The sequence below is a fragment of the Phaethon aethereus genome, assembly GCF_964289735.1.
Source record: "Phaethon aethereus genome assembly, chromosome: 28".
In the NCBI taxonomy this organism is placed as follows: Eukaryota; Metazoa; Chordata; class Aves; order Phaethontiformes; family Phaethontidae; genus Phaethon; species Phaethon aethereus.
Window position 1 is genome coordinate 805,143 of NC_138604.1, and position 18,136 is coordinate 823,278.

At 48.0% G+C, this 18,136-nt stretch overlaps 1 protein-coding gene across 1 annotated transcript; it reads left to right on the forward strand.

The window, feature by feature from the left end:
* Positions 1 to 4,637: 4,637 nt before the first annotated feature.
* Positions 4,638 to 17,204, forward strand: LOC309414220 (uncharacterized protein; the record flags this gene model as incomplete). The annotated part of the gene is given in 13 exon segments (XM_082011517.1): positions 4,638 to 4,846; positions 5,245 to 5,306; positions 5,687 to 5,846; positions 7,309 to 7,565; positions 8,402 to 8,475; positions 8,896 to 8,990; positions 9,867 to 9,984; positions 10,638 to 10,746; positions 11,109 to 11,270; positions 12,216 to 12,473; positions 15,280 to 15,493; positions 16,877 to 17,142; positions 17,145 to 17,204. Coding segments are annotated over 13 exon segments (1,938 nt in total). The 5' UTR covers positions 4,638 to 4,743.
* Positions 17,205 to 18,136: the final 932 nt, after the last annotated feature.

Genomic DNA, 18,136 nt, shown 5'->3' on the forward strand with positions numbered 1-18,136 from the left:
GTCATTGACGAAAAAGGCCATATTGTGCCAACCACTAGTCCTTGGAACACACCTGTTTTTGTGATTCCAAAGAAAAGTGGAAAATGGAGACTATTACATGACTTGTGAGAAGTCAATAAGGTATAGTGGACATGGGAGCCTTGCAACCAGGGCTACCATCTCCCTGTATGATACTGAAGTATTGGAAGCTTTTGATCATAGATCTCAAAGATTGCTTTTTTACAATCCCTCTGCATGAAGATGATGCCAAACATTTTGCATTCTCAGTCCCAAGTACAAACAAGGCGCAACCCATGCAAAGATATCATTGGACAGTATTGCCACAAGGCATGAAAAATTCACCCACGATGTGTCAAATTTATGTAAATTGGGCTTTACAGCCAATCAGAAAAAGGTGGCCTCAATATCTCATCTATCATTATATGGATGACATATTGTTGGCCGGTGATCAATTAAATCCGGAAGAAATGATCAGGGAGCTCGTTGAGCTTTTAAGACAAAGTGGGCTGCAAGTGGCGCCAGAAAAGATACAAGCTGAAGCGCCTTGGAGGTACTTGGGGTGGATGATCACTGAAACGTCGGTAACCCCCCAGAAGGTTGAATTAAGAATTCAGATTAAAACATTAAATGATGTACAAAAATTGGTAGGAGATGTTAACTGGATTCGACCTATTTGTGGGATCACAAACCAAGATATGGAGCCCTTGGTTCAGCTCTTGCAAGGGGATAGCAGGTTAAACTCTCCTCAGCAATTGACCAAGGAAGCCTGGGAAGCAGTAGCAAACATTTCTGAAAAGGTAACTCAAGCATTTAGTTCTAGGATAGACCCCTCGATAGGGATCACTTTGGCAGTAGTCAATCATGAGCGACATCCCTATGCGCTTATAATACAGTAGATAACAAAGCTGGAATCAAAAGCTGAGAATTTTAGAGTGGGTCTTTTTACCTCAGTAGCACAGAAAAACCATCACCATGAAAGTAGAGTGTTTTGCAAATTTGATTATGAAAGGGCGCAACAGAATTATTGATATGTCGGCAAAGGACCTGAAAACGATTTTAATACCATTACAACAAGAATATTTGACTTGGGCTTTGCAGCACTCGGTTCCCTTCCAAACTGCATTAGCAGAATTTGAGGGTGACATTTAGATTCATTATCCATCACACAAAATGTTTACCTTTAAAAAAACCAAAAAAACTCCCCAAAAACCCCCCCAAAAACAACCCAAACATGAAGTAGAAGAAAAATCAAAGTGTAGTCAATATCCAGTTCAAGGTGCTACAGTATTTATGGATGGTGGTGGGAAAACACGCAAGGCAGCAATAGTATGGCGAGAGCATGGCGAATGGAAAGAACGGGTACTTGTCGTGCCAGGATCAGTTCAAAAGGTAGAACTACAGGCAGTAATTGAAGCCTTTAAATTATGGTCTGAAGAACCTGTGAATATAATTACTGATTCTTTATATGTAGTTGGAGTACTCCAAAGATTGGAAGGTTCAATCCTCAGACAGGTACAGCAGGAACAGCTATATCAACAATTCAGAACGCTTTGGGTTTTACTGCAGAAAAGACGACATCCTTATTACGTTATGCATATACGCAGCCATACCAACCTTCCAGGGGAATTGGTGGAAAGAAATGCAAGAGCTGATCGGCTGACTGCCGCAGTATGGGCTGAACCTGCTCCGGACCGTTTAGGTCAAGCACAAGCCTCTCATGCCTTTTTCCATCAATCTGCCAAAGTTTTAGCGAGACAATTTAATCTAAGTGCAGGTGACGCTAGAGCTATTATACAGACTTGTGCTGATTGTCAACAAATAGGCCCAGGAATCGCAATTACAGTTAGTCCCCGACGATTGCATTCGCTACAACCTATGGCAGATGGATGTGACACATGTTGCTGACTTTGGAAGATTTAAATATGTTCATGTTTCAATTGATTTCTATTCTGCAATAGTTTGGGCCACTGCACAAACAGGAGAAACTAGTAGATATGTACAAAAGCATTTGCGAGCTGCATTCGCAGCCCATGGTATACCCCTACAAATTAAAACCGATAATGGTCCTTGTTATGTAGCCCAGTCAACCCAAAGTTTTTTTGCTCAATGGGGAGTGACACATGTTACTGGAATACCACATTCCCCAACTGGACAAGCTATTGTTGAATGAATGAATCATTTCCTGAAGTGTTTATTGCAAAAACAAAAAGGGGGAGAGGCTACCATACCACCCCAAGAACATTTGAATAAAGCCTTATATGTGTTAAATTATTTCCGTCTAGCAGAAGGAGAAACATGTAAAAGGAATGACAGGAAGTCTGTTTGAGTTAACACAAAATGTGCAAGTAAAAGTTAAAAATTTGGAAAAGAATATGTGGGAAGGACCTTTTCAACTGCTAACCTGGGGACGAGGTTATGCTTGTGTCATTGCAGATTCTGGAACTCGTTGGGTACCCACAAAATGGGTAAAACCATGGGTGAAACAGTCACCATCGTCATCGTCGGACACATCTTGACACTATCAGGTGTCATCGCAATCTGGATGCCACCTCAGCCAAAAGAAAATGTATGGGTAAATCACACTGAAATTAGCAGTATCATGAGAGGAACATGGAAAGCTTTTAGGGCAAACCGCTCTATAACTACAAATCCTTTGGTAAGATATAATATTGGTTTTCATAGCTTTATACAAGCACTTTTTCCATCACTAGAAGTAGCTTCTATCGCTAGGAGTAGTACAGCTAGAATTGTTTACCTTGTAACATTCTGCTATTAATTTAAGCATAGTTGATATGTGACTGCTGGATTATGGTAAGATGCCGTGTGAACAAAGCCTTACGAACCAATAGACGGGGTGGCTGTGGCGCGTGCAGCACGTCTGGCCAGCGGGCACATGCGCCATAGGTTCCCTGTGTTGAAAGGTGACAACCGAGGCGTGTTCCGACACTCGCTGGCCACGTGTGTCGAAACTTGTTCCTTGGCAAATGTATAAATACCGGGATTTCCCGAAGAGCAGGGGGATCGGTGTATGGCAAGGCCATCGTTGCCTCCGTGGGGACGCCCACGTAAAGCTGGCACCTACCGACTGCTGGGCTGAGTTCACGGCACAGGACAATACAAGCATGTACAGATGGTCCATCTTCCTCACAGTCCTTAGGTTGCAAATGATCCATCAGGTTTTGTTTTTAGATAAACAAAAAGGGGGAGATGTTGGGATCACCCTGCATGGCTCGACCTTAAGGAGAAGGAGCTGTGGCGTTGATCTGCATGGCTCGACCTTAAGGAGAAGGAGCTGTGGCACTGAGAAGCTGGTGAACAGCTGGATATCTGCACGGCTCGGCCTTGAGGAGAAGGAGCTGTGATAAACAACTAAGAAGAAGCGAGGAAAACAGGAACACCTGCAAGCAACAATCCTGACTGTGTGAGGGGCGCGTGGACAGCGCGTGATATTTTGTATATAGCCAATTGCAATAGTGTGTGTAACAAGTTGTAACCAATCATGAGTGTGTGCGCAGTGACTAAGCGAAAATTATGATATATATTGGAGTCACACAAGACAATAAACGGCTTCGGAATATAACTCTCATAGAGTTGTGAAGTCCATCCTTCTCCCGCACAGATGGCTTACTTCCACAGTGCTGTTGCTGCTGTAATAACAACTGCAACATCAGTTAATATATGGAACCATCCCTTTTCCCTCCTGTCCCCCTCATCTACCACATGTTCTCATCTTTGTTGTATCAGAAGCATCAGGGATGCTGGGCAGACTTACCACTGGAATACACCCCTCCCCACCACACAGCCTTCACTCAGCTGATACCTATTTCTAGTGGCCTAGCATAGGTGCTGCTTGATGGTCTTTTGTGAGTAGTTTGGGGCTCTTGCACAACTTGCCAGTGGTGTTACTGGGGTGGGTGGGTTGTGTTTTTAAGCTCCAGATTGTTTTTAACTTGTTACCAGGTTGACTCCCTAATTCAGCTTCATCACCTTGAGGACCTGTGGTAGGTAAGGCAGAGCCTTCACTACTCCTGCCTGTTCTCCACATTCCTTTAACAGCCACAGCGCTGCGGGGCCAGCTGGACAGCCAGAAAGTACAACCTGGCCTGCCTGCCATGTGCCCTTGCTGCTGCAGGATTCCCTGGACCAGTCCCTACTCTTGGCATAACAAATGGGATGTCCTTTATTACTGTAGGCACCACAGTTTTACTCGGAAAAAAGAGGTGGCCCTGCCTGAGCAGCGGGGTTAGATCAGAAGACCTCCAGACGTCCCTTCCAACCTCAACCAGTCTGTGATCATGTAATTCTGTGTCCCCGTTTCCACTATGTGGTGACATCTTGGAGGCTCTCCCTGCCCCACAGCCTTCTCAGGGAGTGAGGATTGTGTGTGTGTTTTAGGGAGCAGCCCCCTTCTTACTGCAGGACCAAACCTGGCCACACCAGTGGGTGTGGGGTCATGTGGGGACATCCCTCTGTGACCCCAGTCCGTGTCACAGAGCCCCTTCTCATCATAAGCCCCAGACCCTCCCTTCACTTCTCTGCAAGGCCCCGGCAACCTCTCAGATCCAGGGGACGTGCAAAGTCTCTCCTGTACCTCAGAGACTCAGAGGACAAAGGGAGAGAGTGGGATAGTGCAGGAGCTGTTTGGTAAAGCACAGGCAAGGACATTGGAGAGGGAGTGTTTCCCACTAGGAGACATCAAAATCCTTCCCTTGGCAGCCTTGCTTGCTGACCCAAAGCAAGAACATGACAAACGTGGAAGCGCTGATCACTAACATCGAGCTCTGCAGCAAGGTTGATAGCTACGGCATGGTCACATTTCCCACCCTCAAGAAGCTTTCCTTCAGTGGTAAGGACTTTGGGAGCTCTCCGACGAGCATCACCACAGACAAGCTGAATGGCACAAATAGTTGTGGGAAGTGGAGTTTGTCCCTAGGGGGGAGGCCCTTAAGGACACCCTGAGCCCCGCGGAGTCCGGTGCACGTAGCACCTTCCCCTTGCTGTGGTGGAAGTCCCATGGATGGGTTTCCCTCAGCAGTGGGTCACACCCAGGGCTCTGGCTCTGAAGGGAAAGATGTCCTGCTGGAAGAAGACCGAGGCCAAAGATTTGGGCTGTGTCACAGATGGGTTTATCCCATGAGCCTTGTTGAAACACACTTGCATCTACAATCTGCTTGTCTACAGATGTGCTGACGGGACGTGAGCTGGCTGACTTAGAGCTTGACGTGTCTTTCCCTTGCTTTCCAGATGTCGTTACTATTTGGAGCACTGTGTCTAAGCATGTTCGGCAACAGCTCCTGCAGAGAAAGGTGGGATCCTACCCTACTCCTCCTCTCAGCCCGATGGCTTCAGGGGTCACAGCATCCCTGTGCCAGCAAGTGCCATTGTTCTTCCCAGAACTGCATTGCCATTTACAAATTTGCCACAAATGTGCCAAAGACCAGCTTCTCCGTAAATTGAGACACATTAAATAAATAACTAAATAACTAAATAAATAAAATCAGTACCATAAAATACCTGTTTTATACATATGCAATATATAAATACAGAAATAAAAGTCTGGTTGAGGTGTGCAAAAGTGTTCTGCACCAAGAGTCGGCCGGGCACAAGGTGCGCCCCTTGCAAGCTCTCACAGGTCCTCACTTTGCTTTTCAACCTACAAATGCTTGCCCTTCTCTTCTTTTTCCAGCCTCAGGCTGTCAGCATAACAGGACTGGGGACGTTTTATATCCAAAAATGGCGCTCTCTTGAAAATGGCGAGGTGCACACATTTCAGAGACCTATGTTTTCACTGTCCAGGACTATTGCAGAGATCCGTGAGCTGCAACATGCTTCTGCACCTGTTCCTGGTAAGAACAGCAATGAAATTCTTTGTTTTCCCCTACGTCCATATATTTGGGGTTTATACTGGTTGCTGTTTAGAGGTGTGATAAATGATTTAGTCCCAAACAGGATTCCAATTCAAGTTTACAATTTATTAAACGAATAGAGGCAAGCAAACAGTGCTGGGTGCACCGGGAGTCTCCGCTCCACCAAGACGCACGCAGTACAGTTCCTGTTCTTGGTTTATATCCTGTCTGCTAATACATATTCATGAATAGGCGTGTCATCTTCTTCGGCGCATGCCCTCTTCTCCTTCTAGAGTCTTCTCGAATCTTCCTCGGTGTGCCCCCAGGATGACCCCAAACTTTATGCATGCACTTTACAAGTTTCTCTTTACACAATACTATGCGGTCAGTGGTCAAACTGGTTTGAGCTGATATACCAGCAAAGTAGTTTAACTTTCTCCTGTAAAATACCCCTTTTTATGGTGCAGGAGAAATCCATAAAAGTCCAGAAGGTTACACTTCATCACACGAATCAGATGAACATATTTCACAGAGGCAATGATGGACACATCAGAGGCCTTCTGAAGGCCCCGAGAGCAACCTCTGTGGGATGACACAAGCAGCCCACCAAGTAGTAATGCCTAGAAAGGGGCCATTTCTTTCGTACTAGTTTTTATTAAGGCTGTACAAAGTTAGACCATCTCTCCATGATCTGCTTTAGCAACTGGCTTCATGCCAGCCACGTTATTGATTTGTAGGATGCCTGCTGGCTGATGGTCATTTATTGGAACTGTTTAGCATAAAGCTGTTGAGGTGATGCTGATGCTTTGTTCTTGTACCACGTTGGATTTTGTTGAGGCAAATGCCCACAGGCCCATAGAGCTTTTTTTATGCAGAGAAGTCAAAAGAGGTCAAAGTCAGCTGTGAAGAGCCTTGAACGAGAGATGGAAATGATAGCTAGCACAGAAAACTGACAACAGCCAGATTTGCTGCCATTTCTGACCATTGCTGCCATTGCTGAATCTGCAGTGTGCCATTGATGAGGCCTGCACAGCATTAAGAGCTTGATGGTTTATTTGTGTTTATATCCAAATCTCCCCAGACCAGGAGTGTGCTACATGTGGGCTCAGCTCCATGGCCCAGCACGCTCCACTCTTCCCGTGGGAACCAGCCCCATTCTTCCCTCCTTGTCCTGCCCTCCTCTGCAGTGTGGACGCAGATGGCGAAGGTCCTTGGACACAGATGGCCAAGGTCCTTGGTTCCTGTATCTGTTTAGGGAATCATGGCTGCAGCTTGGCACATCCATTAATGGAGTGATTTGACCTTAACTTGAGGAGGGGCCTACATCAGCTCCTTTAAGGAGCTGCACCAGGTGGTTAGACCAGTCAGTGCTATAGCAGTGTATTTTGCCTGGGAGCTGCTGGCACTTTCTTTGAGTCTGTTCAACTGCTGCCTGAGTTACAGTCTTCCTCCTCTTTTCCAGGCGAGATTAAGAAAGTGTCTGTGAGCTACAAGAAGATCCACTCAGATGTCCCCTATTCTGAGGAAGTCGTGCAGAACTGTGTGCAGGAGACCCTGAACTTTCTCTACTTCATCCTAAAAAACAGACAAGACGTGAACTTCATTTTAAAGGATTTTGGCACTCTTGCTATCCGGGGAACAGAAGTGACAATGGCATTTTGCAAAGACTTTTTACTAAGCCTCAACGAGTCTACATACGTGGTAGAGAAGTTGCTCACTGTAAGTTTATTGTTTTTCCAGTGCTACTTAGGGTGGGTTTGACATCCCATGAACAGACTGAGGAACTAAGTCCTGCTGGCCAGCTGTAACCTGCTGGGTCACTTGGGCTAGGCATGGTCTGTAGCAGTGAAAGCTTTCTGTAGCTTCTTTCTTTTATTTGCTGTGGTTCAAGGTGCTGGACAGGTACGCAGTACTACTTTTGGTGGGCAAGGGAAAGCGCTGAAAGGGCCTTGCCATGAAATAAGAAAAAGGCTAAAGCAATGGCAGGGGTGATGGTGTCCACCCAACACTCTGGACATGAGGCTGAGGTGCAGAGACAGCAAGGCCTTGCTGAGACCAGCCCCTCGTGGCTACTGGCACGCTCTTGGTGTAGTTCTTCTGGCCTGACGGAAGAGAAGGAGCCGGTGGCTGGGTTCCTCCATACTGCAGAGGCATGCAGGCTCTTTGGAAGTCTTTGGAAGGATTCTGGGGATAAAACCAGCTCAGAACCATTTGCTCTCAGTTCAGCAATAGTTAAAGCAAGCCACCTCACTGCAACCAGCAGCCAGGAACCCAGGCTCATAATGGGTCTTCCCTTGTGTTTGCCTCCATTGACTTCTTCCCTGGTAAACAAGGAGTCTCCTGCCTGACACCATCAACTCTTGTCCTTGCAAAAGGGCTGGCAATGTTCCTCACCCTAGCAGATTCTATGCTGCGCAGCTTTTTTAGCAGGGGGCTGAGGCACTTGGCCAGAAGTTTGCTGAGAGGCCATTAATTCTTGGAGCTATGGAAAGGCCATTGTGAGCAATGAGTTAGTTTCCCTGGAGTCACATCAGATGTTCCTGTCCTTGTTGCAGAAGAAATGGGTGATATTGGACAAAGAAGTCACTCTTTCTTCAAGCCATTTTGGCCATGTCCACCAGTTTCCACAGTGAGTATATTTGTTTCTGCAGCCCTTGTCTGACCAAGCACAGATGTGCTCTTTCCACTGGTAGAGACTGCCAAAACATTTAACAGAAGTAAGAACCTTCTATTTCTGTTGTTCTGAATATAACATGGAAAGCTCCTCTTAGAGGGTGGATCAAAGACCAGATGCATGCAAGTCCTCTGTCTGTGATATTTCTGTGCCTTCTGTGAAACTCAGGTGAATCAAAGTATCTCCAAAACATCTTCCTGAGTCAAAATGGCACAGGAGGACTGAGGCAAAAAACCAAAACATCTGTCTAGCAAGGGGCTGCTGAGCCGTTCCCGAGGCCAGCACTGCTCGGTGGTTCCCTTAATGGCCTAGGACGTGAGGCTGGCTCTACAGAGAAGCCCTTTTCTCAGAATGGTGCCTTCCTCCTGCTTCCAGGTTTGAGATGAGGGCAGTGCCTCGAAGAGCTTCTCTCACAGATGAAGAGATATTTACAGGAGGCGAGAGTGCTTTGAGCAGCACGGGAGTAAGAGGTAATGTTAGCGACTGATTCCTGGCAGATATTTGTGCATTCGTCTGTCTTCATTACTGATAGGTGTTTAGGGCCCAGGCTACAATAGATGCCTGGGATGGCAGACGCACCCTGTGTGCCTCTGTTTACCTCTCTTGATTGTCTCAAGGGACTCGTTTTGGAGCAAGATCCCAGGGGGCCTCAGTACCACCAACTGCAGTTGATGGTGTTGAAGTATGTCTTACCCCTGCACTCCATGACCTGGAGGATACCTCTTCCATTTCAGGAGTTTGTTTGTGCAGGGAGGAGTAAATGTTTGCGGAAGTAGATCAGCACTGTGAATCACAAACTGCCTTGAGTTGTGGGATGCTGGGGGGGTGGTGTATCTCTTGGAAGCACTGTGGCGTGATTCAATAGAAAAATCACATAGAGAACAACTGTGCAAAGGTTGCTAAGCTGTGCCAAGACCTCACTTCTCTTTTAAAGTTGGGAAGTCTATCTCCTCAACCTAAATTTCTCAGGAACATCAGAGCTATAATGTATTTAAGTTGAATGTGCCAGGATAGCAAATTTTTTTATACCAAACATGTCTGCAACACCAAGAAATTGTTCCTCCAAAAGAGACTGTTAAGCACCAGGACCCGTCTCCCCCTGAAGGCCACTGTGTGCAGAGGAAAGACTAGCCACAGCAGGAGAAAATCACATCAAAGAGAATAATGTGGCTATCAAGTGCTGAACAGGATCAAAGGCTAGTGTCAGGAAGGGCTTAAGATCTCCCTCTGAGAAAACAGGTCTCAGAAGGAATGCCAGTGAGGCCTCAAACAGCTTCTAACATTGCAGAGCAGATCTGTGCCTCCTCCTGCCTGTTCTAAGAGGTTTTCTCCTTTCATGCTTGCAGCAGCTGTTCATCGCACATTGCACCTTCTGCAAAGGCGCGTTTCTCCAGACCACTTAGCCAGAGCTGAGATGGAGGAAGAAGCAGAGGAGAAGACAGAGGGAGGAGGGCCTCCTGGCAGGTGAGACTCTGAAAGGACTCAATTAGAGTGGTCTTGTGCTCTAGTGCTTGTGCGGGATGTTTTATAGGTTTATACAATAATGGAGGTTGGAAGGGCTCTTGGGAGGTCCTAGTCCAACTGGCTGCTCCAAGCAGAGTTAGCTATGAGCTCAGGGTCAGACCAGGTTGCTCAGGATGTTATCCAGTCTTTCTTCAAAGCTTTCAGGGACGGAGACTACCCAAGCTCTCTGAGAAACCTGTTCCCTTTGGACCCAGTGTTTGTATTAACTCAGGGCCGTTAACACATGTCACCACACAGTGCATTTCCTTGCTGGATGGGAAGTCCCACAGTATTTGGGACTGCTTTGCAGTGGTCCATGTAATGGCCAGGAGGGGGATGCCAGTATCTCCAGATGCCTGTCATTGCACAGGATGCAAATCCTCTCATCTTCCATCAAGAGGGACGCATGAGGTTGCGTGTCCCGGAGCCTTCCGTATGGAAAAAGCTCATCTTGATTTCCTTGGTGGACATCTGAGCATTACAGCTCAGGGTTATCCCTGTCTCTGTGGAGGGGAAGACAATTGGGTGAAGCTCTGCTGCTGAAGCAGGTGAGCAGCGTGAGTACAGGATGGAGAAGAAACTCTTCCTGCACTCACCCCAGTGTATACTTTCAGACTGTTGCCACAATGTGCAGGCACAGAAGGAAGGCAGCACAAAGACACTCCTTTCGAGAGCCCTGAATTGCCATTACCTACTTCTGAAGAACAAAGGCAGACAGGACAGGTATGTAGTATGGATTGAGGCAATTGTTGTGTCACTTGGTTGTAGAAAATCAAGTGGGAATATCTTAGGAGAAATAGGTGCATAAAAAAATACCCAGATACTGATGCTGAGTTGCTGTCGTACTGTGGCTCGTTTTCCCATTGTTACCTATGTTTGGTATTGTTGATCTCAGAAAAGGAACTGTAGCCCTTTTCAAAAGTTAGCTCTTTGGTGACTTAGTTCATCGGTCGTGGCTGTATCTGTAAGAACTGTCTGTCGACAGAAACTGCGAAAAAAGGGAAGATGAGGGAGAGAAGAGCATTACTTAAAAAGAAAAGGCAGGTGAGACTAACAGCTGCTATTGCATTTGTGGATTCCTGTAGAAAGGACAGTCTGTATTTGGGCTGAACAATAGAAGAAAACTGGAGGCGTCCATGGCCAAAAGGAAGGAGAAAGAAGAGAACACAAAAGCAGGAAGGGTCACCTTGCCAGCATTGCCTCAACAGCAAGCTGAGAGAGAAAGCAACAAGATGCAGAGGGCCCAGGTACGGGAGTATCAACAGAGCAGCCTTTTTCTGGTTGGGGTGGCACTGAGTTGGGAAGGTCTTCCCACGTCCCAGCAGCATCACTCCCTCCAAAGAGCACTGCGGCCGGCTGTGGTTTTCGTTCTCACCTGCTCACTGCTGTGAGGGAGAAACTGCCAGTCGAGGCCAAGGGGCAAAACAAGCAGCTGGCCATGGTGAGGGCATCAGTGGGCCTGCTCCATCCCTGGAAAGGAGGCCACCTCTGCCCGGGTGCCAACTCTGGAGCTCAAGCAGGATCTCTCCCAGTCACATGGCCTGAGCCAGCTCCAGACAGCAGTGTGGAGCGGGAGAGCTGTCTCTCCAAGTAGCATGGAGAGCACTCTGGCCATTCTTCATAAGTAAAATGGCCGACACGTTATTTCAGCTGCTCCTTGGTGTCAGGGACCCAGCATTCTGTGAAATGGCAGGACCCACCTGTTTTCGTGCTACTCTGATGGCCCTGTCTCCACCCCACCCCACCCGGTCCAGCCCGAAGCACGTCAGAACTGGAGGCCCCTGCCCACTACACACATGGAGGCCCCACTTTTGACCACATCCTACCACATGTGTTTCCCCACTGTTCTGTGATGGGCTTGCTGTTGTTTTTGGAAACAACCATACCCACCTGACTCCAACTCTCAATTCTGCAGGAAGCGCATCTGTCACATAAAGCAGCGGTGTTAGCTGCGAGGATGTGATTGAGGGTTTGACTAACGTCGGGCCAGAGGTGGTCTTGGAGCATGGTTTCCAATTACACCACTGGAGAAATATGCATCCAACTTTTCCCTTTAAACTGAAAGCAAGTAGGCCCCACAGGGCCATCCAAATCTAGACATCACATTCTTTTTGTTCCACCTGTGGCAAGACCAGCTTCTCCCTTTTTGAAACCAACTTGGGCCACAGACTTCTGTCATGTCTGTCTTGCAGCTGACCCACGAGGAAGAAGATAGCCTCAGCTCCCCCAAGACCACCTCTGATACAGAAGAAGGTCTACAAACAGCAGAGGCTTGGATTCAGGCGAGGAGGCAGTTTCGCACTGAGCTGGAAAGCTTAGGGGACATTGAAAAATGGCTGACTCAAAAACCTTCCCTCAGCAATCAAGAAGAAAGATGCTGGCAAAGAATAAAGGCACACAGAGCAGACAGGAGGGCTGCTGTCAAATCAGCCATGACTGACAGCCTGGACGTAAGTACGGAAGTGCATGGGAAGTAGCACCTGCTGTCAAATCAGTAGAGTGATGCTGCTTTACCCCAGCTGATGCCACACTGACAGGCATGGTGCTCCTGGATAATGGTGATCTCAGGGTATTTTATAAACCTTTTCAGCTCTCACCACCAAAGAGCAGCCAGCCTTGGAAGAAGGGTAGCATTCCCCTTGTTTGTGCACCATATCCCCAGGCTCTTGTCACACTGCATAACCTCCTGCAACAAAAGAAGCTGAGGATGGTGGACATATTCATAAAGGCTGGTATGGACAGGAAGAAGATCAAGAGAGTGGACTTCATTAAAATCATCAAGGAGGTACGTAGGGAACAGAAAAGTAATGAACTGCTGCAATTCTGCCCTATTTTCCTGCATGCCAACCCAGAGCAAATGGAAGAGCTTCAGCAAGGGGCGTTTTTGCTTGCCTTACTCTCAGAGAATGGCTCTGACAACCTCTGAAAAGCTGAAGGGCAAAGGGAAGGGAAAGCAGCAGAGATGCACCTAGAGCGAGTCCCAGGGGGGAGTGAAGAAATCCACTGCCTCACAGACTCGGAAGACAGTCACTGCTCAGTAATGTGGCTGTTGGGATCCTGCTGTAGGCTCTGAAAGTGGCATTGAGTTTCCCAGCATTGATGCTTGGTTCTTCCCCTACGAGGCTCCTACATCTCCCCACCGCTCTGCCTTTCAGTACATGTTTGCACAGCACGGCTCACACTGGGCCTCACTTTCAGTGAGGAAGCGTCACTGAACGTGCCGCAGCATTACAAAGCTGTGAAGAACACGTTCAGGTTTATTAGGGTTTAGCAGTTCAGATGTTAACTGATATTCTAGTCTGAGCCAAAACATCTTCCTGAAACCCAGAGGGCTGGGAAGTTTGTCACAGTAAAAGCCGAGAGCTCTGCAGGGGGCAGCAGAAGACCGGTCAAGTTGCGAATGCTTCATAAACCCAAGGAAAACTCAGCAGGTTGCCTTTGTGCCATGCTTCCCTGCAAAAGCATCTGGAACAACAGCAAAGCTCACCCCTCCCATGCTGGGGGCAAGCCTTGACCTTTTGGTGATTCCACTGTCATTTTCTGTTCTGGTTGCCAGACCAAAGTTCCCATCAGCGACAAGGATCTGGAGGATGTGGTCATCTTCTTGACTTCCTCAAAACCAGGGAATTTTATAAGCCCCAAAGATCTCATTGACTGTCAAAAGCAGTGGCTGGAAATGAGAAAAGGACAATCCCAAGAGACCAAAACAGGTGAGAGGAGAGCACTGGTTGGGAAAGCATCTCTATACAGACAGGAAATGCCAAAGTGAGTCCAGAATATGGCTTCTTGAGACCATTGTCCTAGAGCAGTGGCCAGAAGGAGACTTCTAGGGAAAAGCTGAAGAATCCGGAATATGTGCAATACTGTAGTCAGTCCAATTGCAGCAGACAGGTTATCCAATCTTTCAGGTTGGGATCAAAGTTTGAACCCTGCAGCTTAACATACTGTACTGCATTTTGTTTGTTAGCATTCATGATCCAGCTCATCCAAAACAAGACCCTTTCTTCAGCTGTTGATGGCAGCTGGAAAACACCAATTCAGAAGAGCTTATTCTTTAGTAAGCTCTGTTGGGAGTTCCAATGACCACAACGTGCCAACACCCTTTGTGTTAAATATGGATCAGGTGTTCCTTTCTGCTACACTCTAACATGGCTTCTCTGGGCTTTTTCTTTGTTTTTTAATCTCTGCTAGGAGTAGAAGCTCAGTTCCAGAAAGCCACCTGCAAAACTGCCACTTGTCCACCTTCTGCTGGGGGCACAGACAAAGGGATGAAGCCTACCAAGCCTGAGAAACAGTTAATACACTTGGAAGTTCCACCAGTCAACACCGAGCCAGAGCGACGACATCTGAGCTATGATGAAATGGAAGGGACTGGAAAACTCTTAAGAGACAGGAGACGGTGGGAGAAGGTACTGTGTATGGCAAGAGAACAAGCACACCTGCATGCCTTGGCAAATGTGGGATGGGTTAGAGGACAGTGCAGCAGTAAAGGAAAGGGCAAGGGGTTACTGTGAGTATTAGCTTCTCAGTATTCCCTTGGCCACATGGTGCCTTGCAGCTGAGGTGCTACAAGCCATCTCAAACGATTCGTTTGGCTTCTGAACACTCTGGTGAGATAAACACTTCCTCTGGATGACTGGCAAGAAGAAGAAGAAGAAGAGGAGGAAGAGGAGGAGGAGGAGGAGCTGAAGCAGTTTCTCTGTCTGGGGACAGAATCATTGACCTGTCCACCAGACTGTGATTTGTCCCTTAAGGTGCTGATAAGCACTTTTGTCCTGTTCACTTGCGAGGCTCAATGCAGGACAGTCCAATGGAAACATAACAGTGACTCACTCATTCACTCAGTCCCATATGTCTTCTTTGGAGCATCTTGTGTTGGATGAACTCTGGCAGAATCCAGGGCTACCTCCTCTTTGCCTGTGTGCTGCCTCACAGTCACCAGCAATGGCGAGAGCCTCCGGCTCCCTGACACAATCGGAAACGAGAAGGTGACTGCAAGGCTTCTTCATCTGAGGCACCTGTGCCCGGTGTGCTGTTCTTCTGCTAAGTCCTCCAGGAAGTATCTGTTTGAGGACCCAGCTCTGGCTGGGAACTGGACTCCCAGAGGAGTGCCTGTCCCTGTGATCCCATTGCAGGGTGCCGACTCCTGTTTGCGCACACTTTTGAGATGAATCCCTGCCTGTAGGTTCTCTGAAGGGAACGCAGCAACTCCAGGGCCCCACTGGATGCTAATCAGGACGTGCCCTTTACTTGCAGAACAAAGACAGCCTGATAGAACGGAAAGAAAAGTGCCGGATGGTGAGATCTGGGGATGGCCCCATTGATGAGCATTGCTTGCCGTCAACTGTAGAGGCTGACTTGGGAGAACTGGTTGACCGATATCGCAGGAATGCTTTCATAAGCTATCTGAAGAGCTCCAACCGGTGCAAAGAGCGCAATGTTCACATCACTGAGCCAACGCTGCAGAAAGGTAAGGCAAAGACCAAGGGCCTGATCTCAATGCACTAAATCTGACAAGTTCGTGTCTCTTCCCAAGCCCAGAAGCATGACTAACGTCAGGGGGCACTGCTGATGGAGGATGTTTGCAGCCCTTGGAGGGCCATGGCAGATGCTGCTGGTTAGGATCAGCAATATCATCAGCAGGGCCAGAGCAGGGCTGAGATATCAAAGGGTGCTGCAGATCAGGCAGGACCGTCCCGCATTGCCCCTGGGATGGTAGCCAGGTTCAACTGAGAGTGCAGCTCACGAGACAGGTTCGTGGTAATGGGGCCGGGAAGGTCAAGCCGGGAAGTCAGACCAGTGCCAGGATCAGCAGGTCCATAGCCAGGAACAGACATGGCTGTGGCTGAGCTGCAGACTGCTACGGCTACAACATCTGAGCTGATGGGCTCCTGATCCCAGGGCGAGGCATGACTCTCTTCTCTGTGCACTTTGCCAACAGCCCTGCTGCATCCAGGAGACAAGATCATCAAGGAAGGAGAAGAGATAAGGAAGATCAGGCAGCCTGGAGGATACTACAGCACAGGACGTGATGCTCCATCATCTAGGCACACCTCCAGATCAGGAACTGCATCTGGCAGCCAGGCCAAGGAGGCAGACAATAGGTTTGTTCAAAGAGTGCTTAAGATCACTTCCCTCCTGCTGCCCTGCTGTGTATCACCCCTCTGTGCTCAGTCCCCAAGGCATCAGAGGCAGTACTGAGGTATTGGAGTGAACCATTAGGATGCTACACGGGAGCAGTGAGCGACAGCAAAGAGGCAGATCCTTTTCTCAGCTACATGGCCACTCCTGTGTTTTAGCTAAGTCATTGGGTTGCAGCGGTGCTGGTGAACAGTTTGCGGTGCCTGGCAGGAGCCTTGCAGACTAGCTGGGACTAGCTCTGTGCTCTGAACTACAGAGGTGACAAAACTTCTCCTCGGGCAGACCCAACACTTGTCTGAAATCTCCTCAGAGAAGTTTATTATTGTGGAAGGAAGACAATCCTGAAGATCTGAACTTTGGATGGCTGGAAAAACCTTTGGAGAGAAAAAAAACGTTGCAAAGCAGAGCACAATCTTCTTTGTTTCTCTCAGTTAAAATGTTTAGATACTACAGTGATGGGCAACATACCAGCTCTTAAGATAGCTTCACAGGCTGGCATTTCCACTGTCAGTCATGTCTAATAAGGACCGACACAGTCTGCATGGGTCTGGCAGATCTTCCCAGAGCCTGTAAGCCCAGAGAGCTGGTTCTTGTCAGGCTCACTTTTGCCCTTACTAAGAGAAGCAGTGAAACTGTTTATTTCTGTAAAGCATGCTATTCTCTCTTACATTTTTTTTTTCTTCCTTCCCTCCCTCCCCTTTTTATTGCACAGGCATCTTCAGAGGAATAAGATGCAAAAGTCAAGTGACAATAACTTCTGGCCAGGTCATCTCCTGGACAAGCTATGCCTTTACTTTCCTGAAAAGCAGCACGACAGGGCACATGCCTTGTTCAGCTATGTTCATCCAACCAGGCCTGCTTACCATGGCATCTAAAGCCCTGACTGCAGCTAGTTCCTCAGCGAGCCAGGACACTTGGCCTCCAGAAACACTGCCTTCAAGAAGACCCATTCCACCTGAAGCTCTTCTCCCAGCAGCAGCAGCAGTGTGCACAGCCTCAGTTGGCTCAGGGGATCTGGGCCCCACTTCTGGATAAAATAAAGATATTAAATAAAAAAAACGTATACTCAAGCTGAAGGTGTGGGAGCTGGGCTGGCCACAGAATACAATGCTCAACTGGGAGCTTTTCTGCTTGCCTCGTAACAAAAGTCCTCAGCACTTTGTGACATATAACGATCACCACGATTCCTGAGCCCAAGAGCTGCGGCTGAAGTAGACAGGATCCAACCCTTCCCCTTGTGGCATCTGGCACTGCCAGTTCCCGAAGTCTGACCCTGTCTAGGGACAGGGGGACGCTGGGGGCTCTGTGGAGCAGCCATCTGCAAAACACACGTGGCAGGGCTCAGAGGGTCGCCAAGTTGCTGAGCCTCTAGTTCAGTCCCAGCAGAGATCAGACTGGAGGATCCTGGTGAAGGATTGCAGGAACCCCAGTTATGAGTGCAAAGAACAAAGCCATCATTAATTAGTTAATGCAGATAAATGACACTTCTGCAGGAGCCTGTCACAGCACTTGGTGCCACAATGGTCCCCTTCCCTTGTGGCACCTAAAGAGTCATTACAGGGTCAGCATTCATCAGTCCCATCAGGGGACAGGGCCAGCTCCCACTGCCGCCCTTGACATGGCAAGTCCCCAACTGACTCCTTCCTGGCTTTTTCCCTCAGGAATAGGGTAATAATTTGGAAGGAAACCATTTTTGTGGAGAGGTTTCGCTCATGGGGGAGCCCTTGAAACACCATCCCTTTCCCAAGGAAATGCTTCTGTCCTGCGTCTTGAACAGGGATTCACCATGCCATGGACAAGCAAACTATGGTGTAGCTGCCAGGGACAGCAAACAGCAAACTGGAGCATCAGACACCACATACAGGATTTTAAGACTGGTCTGAAACTGATCTTTAACTCCTCAGAGAAAGTCTCCAATTCCACCCACACTGCACAGAAGTAAACTGGTATCTGTGTCATGGACACAGTACTT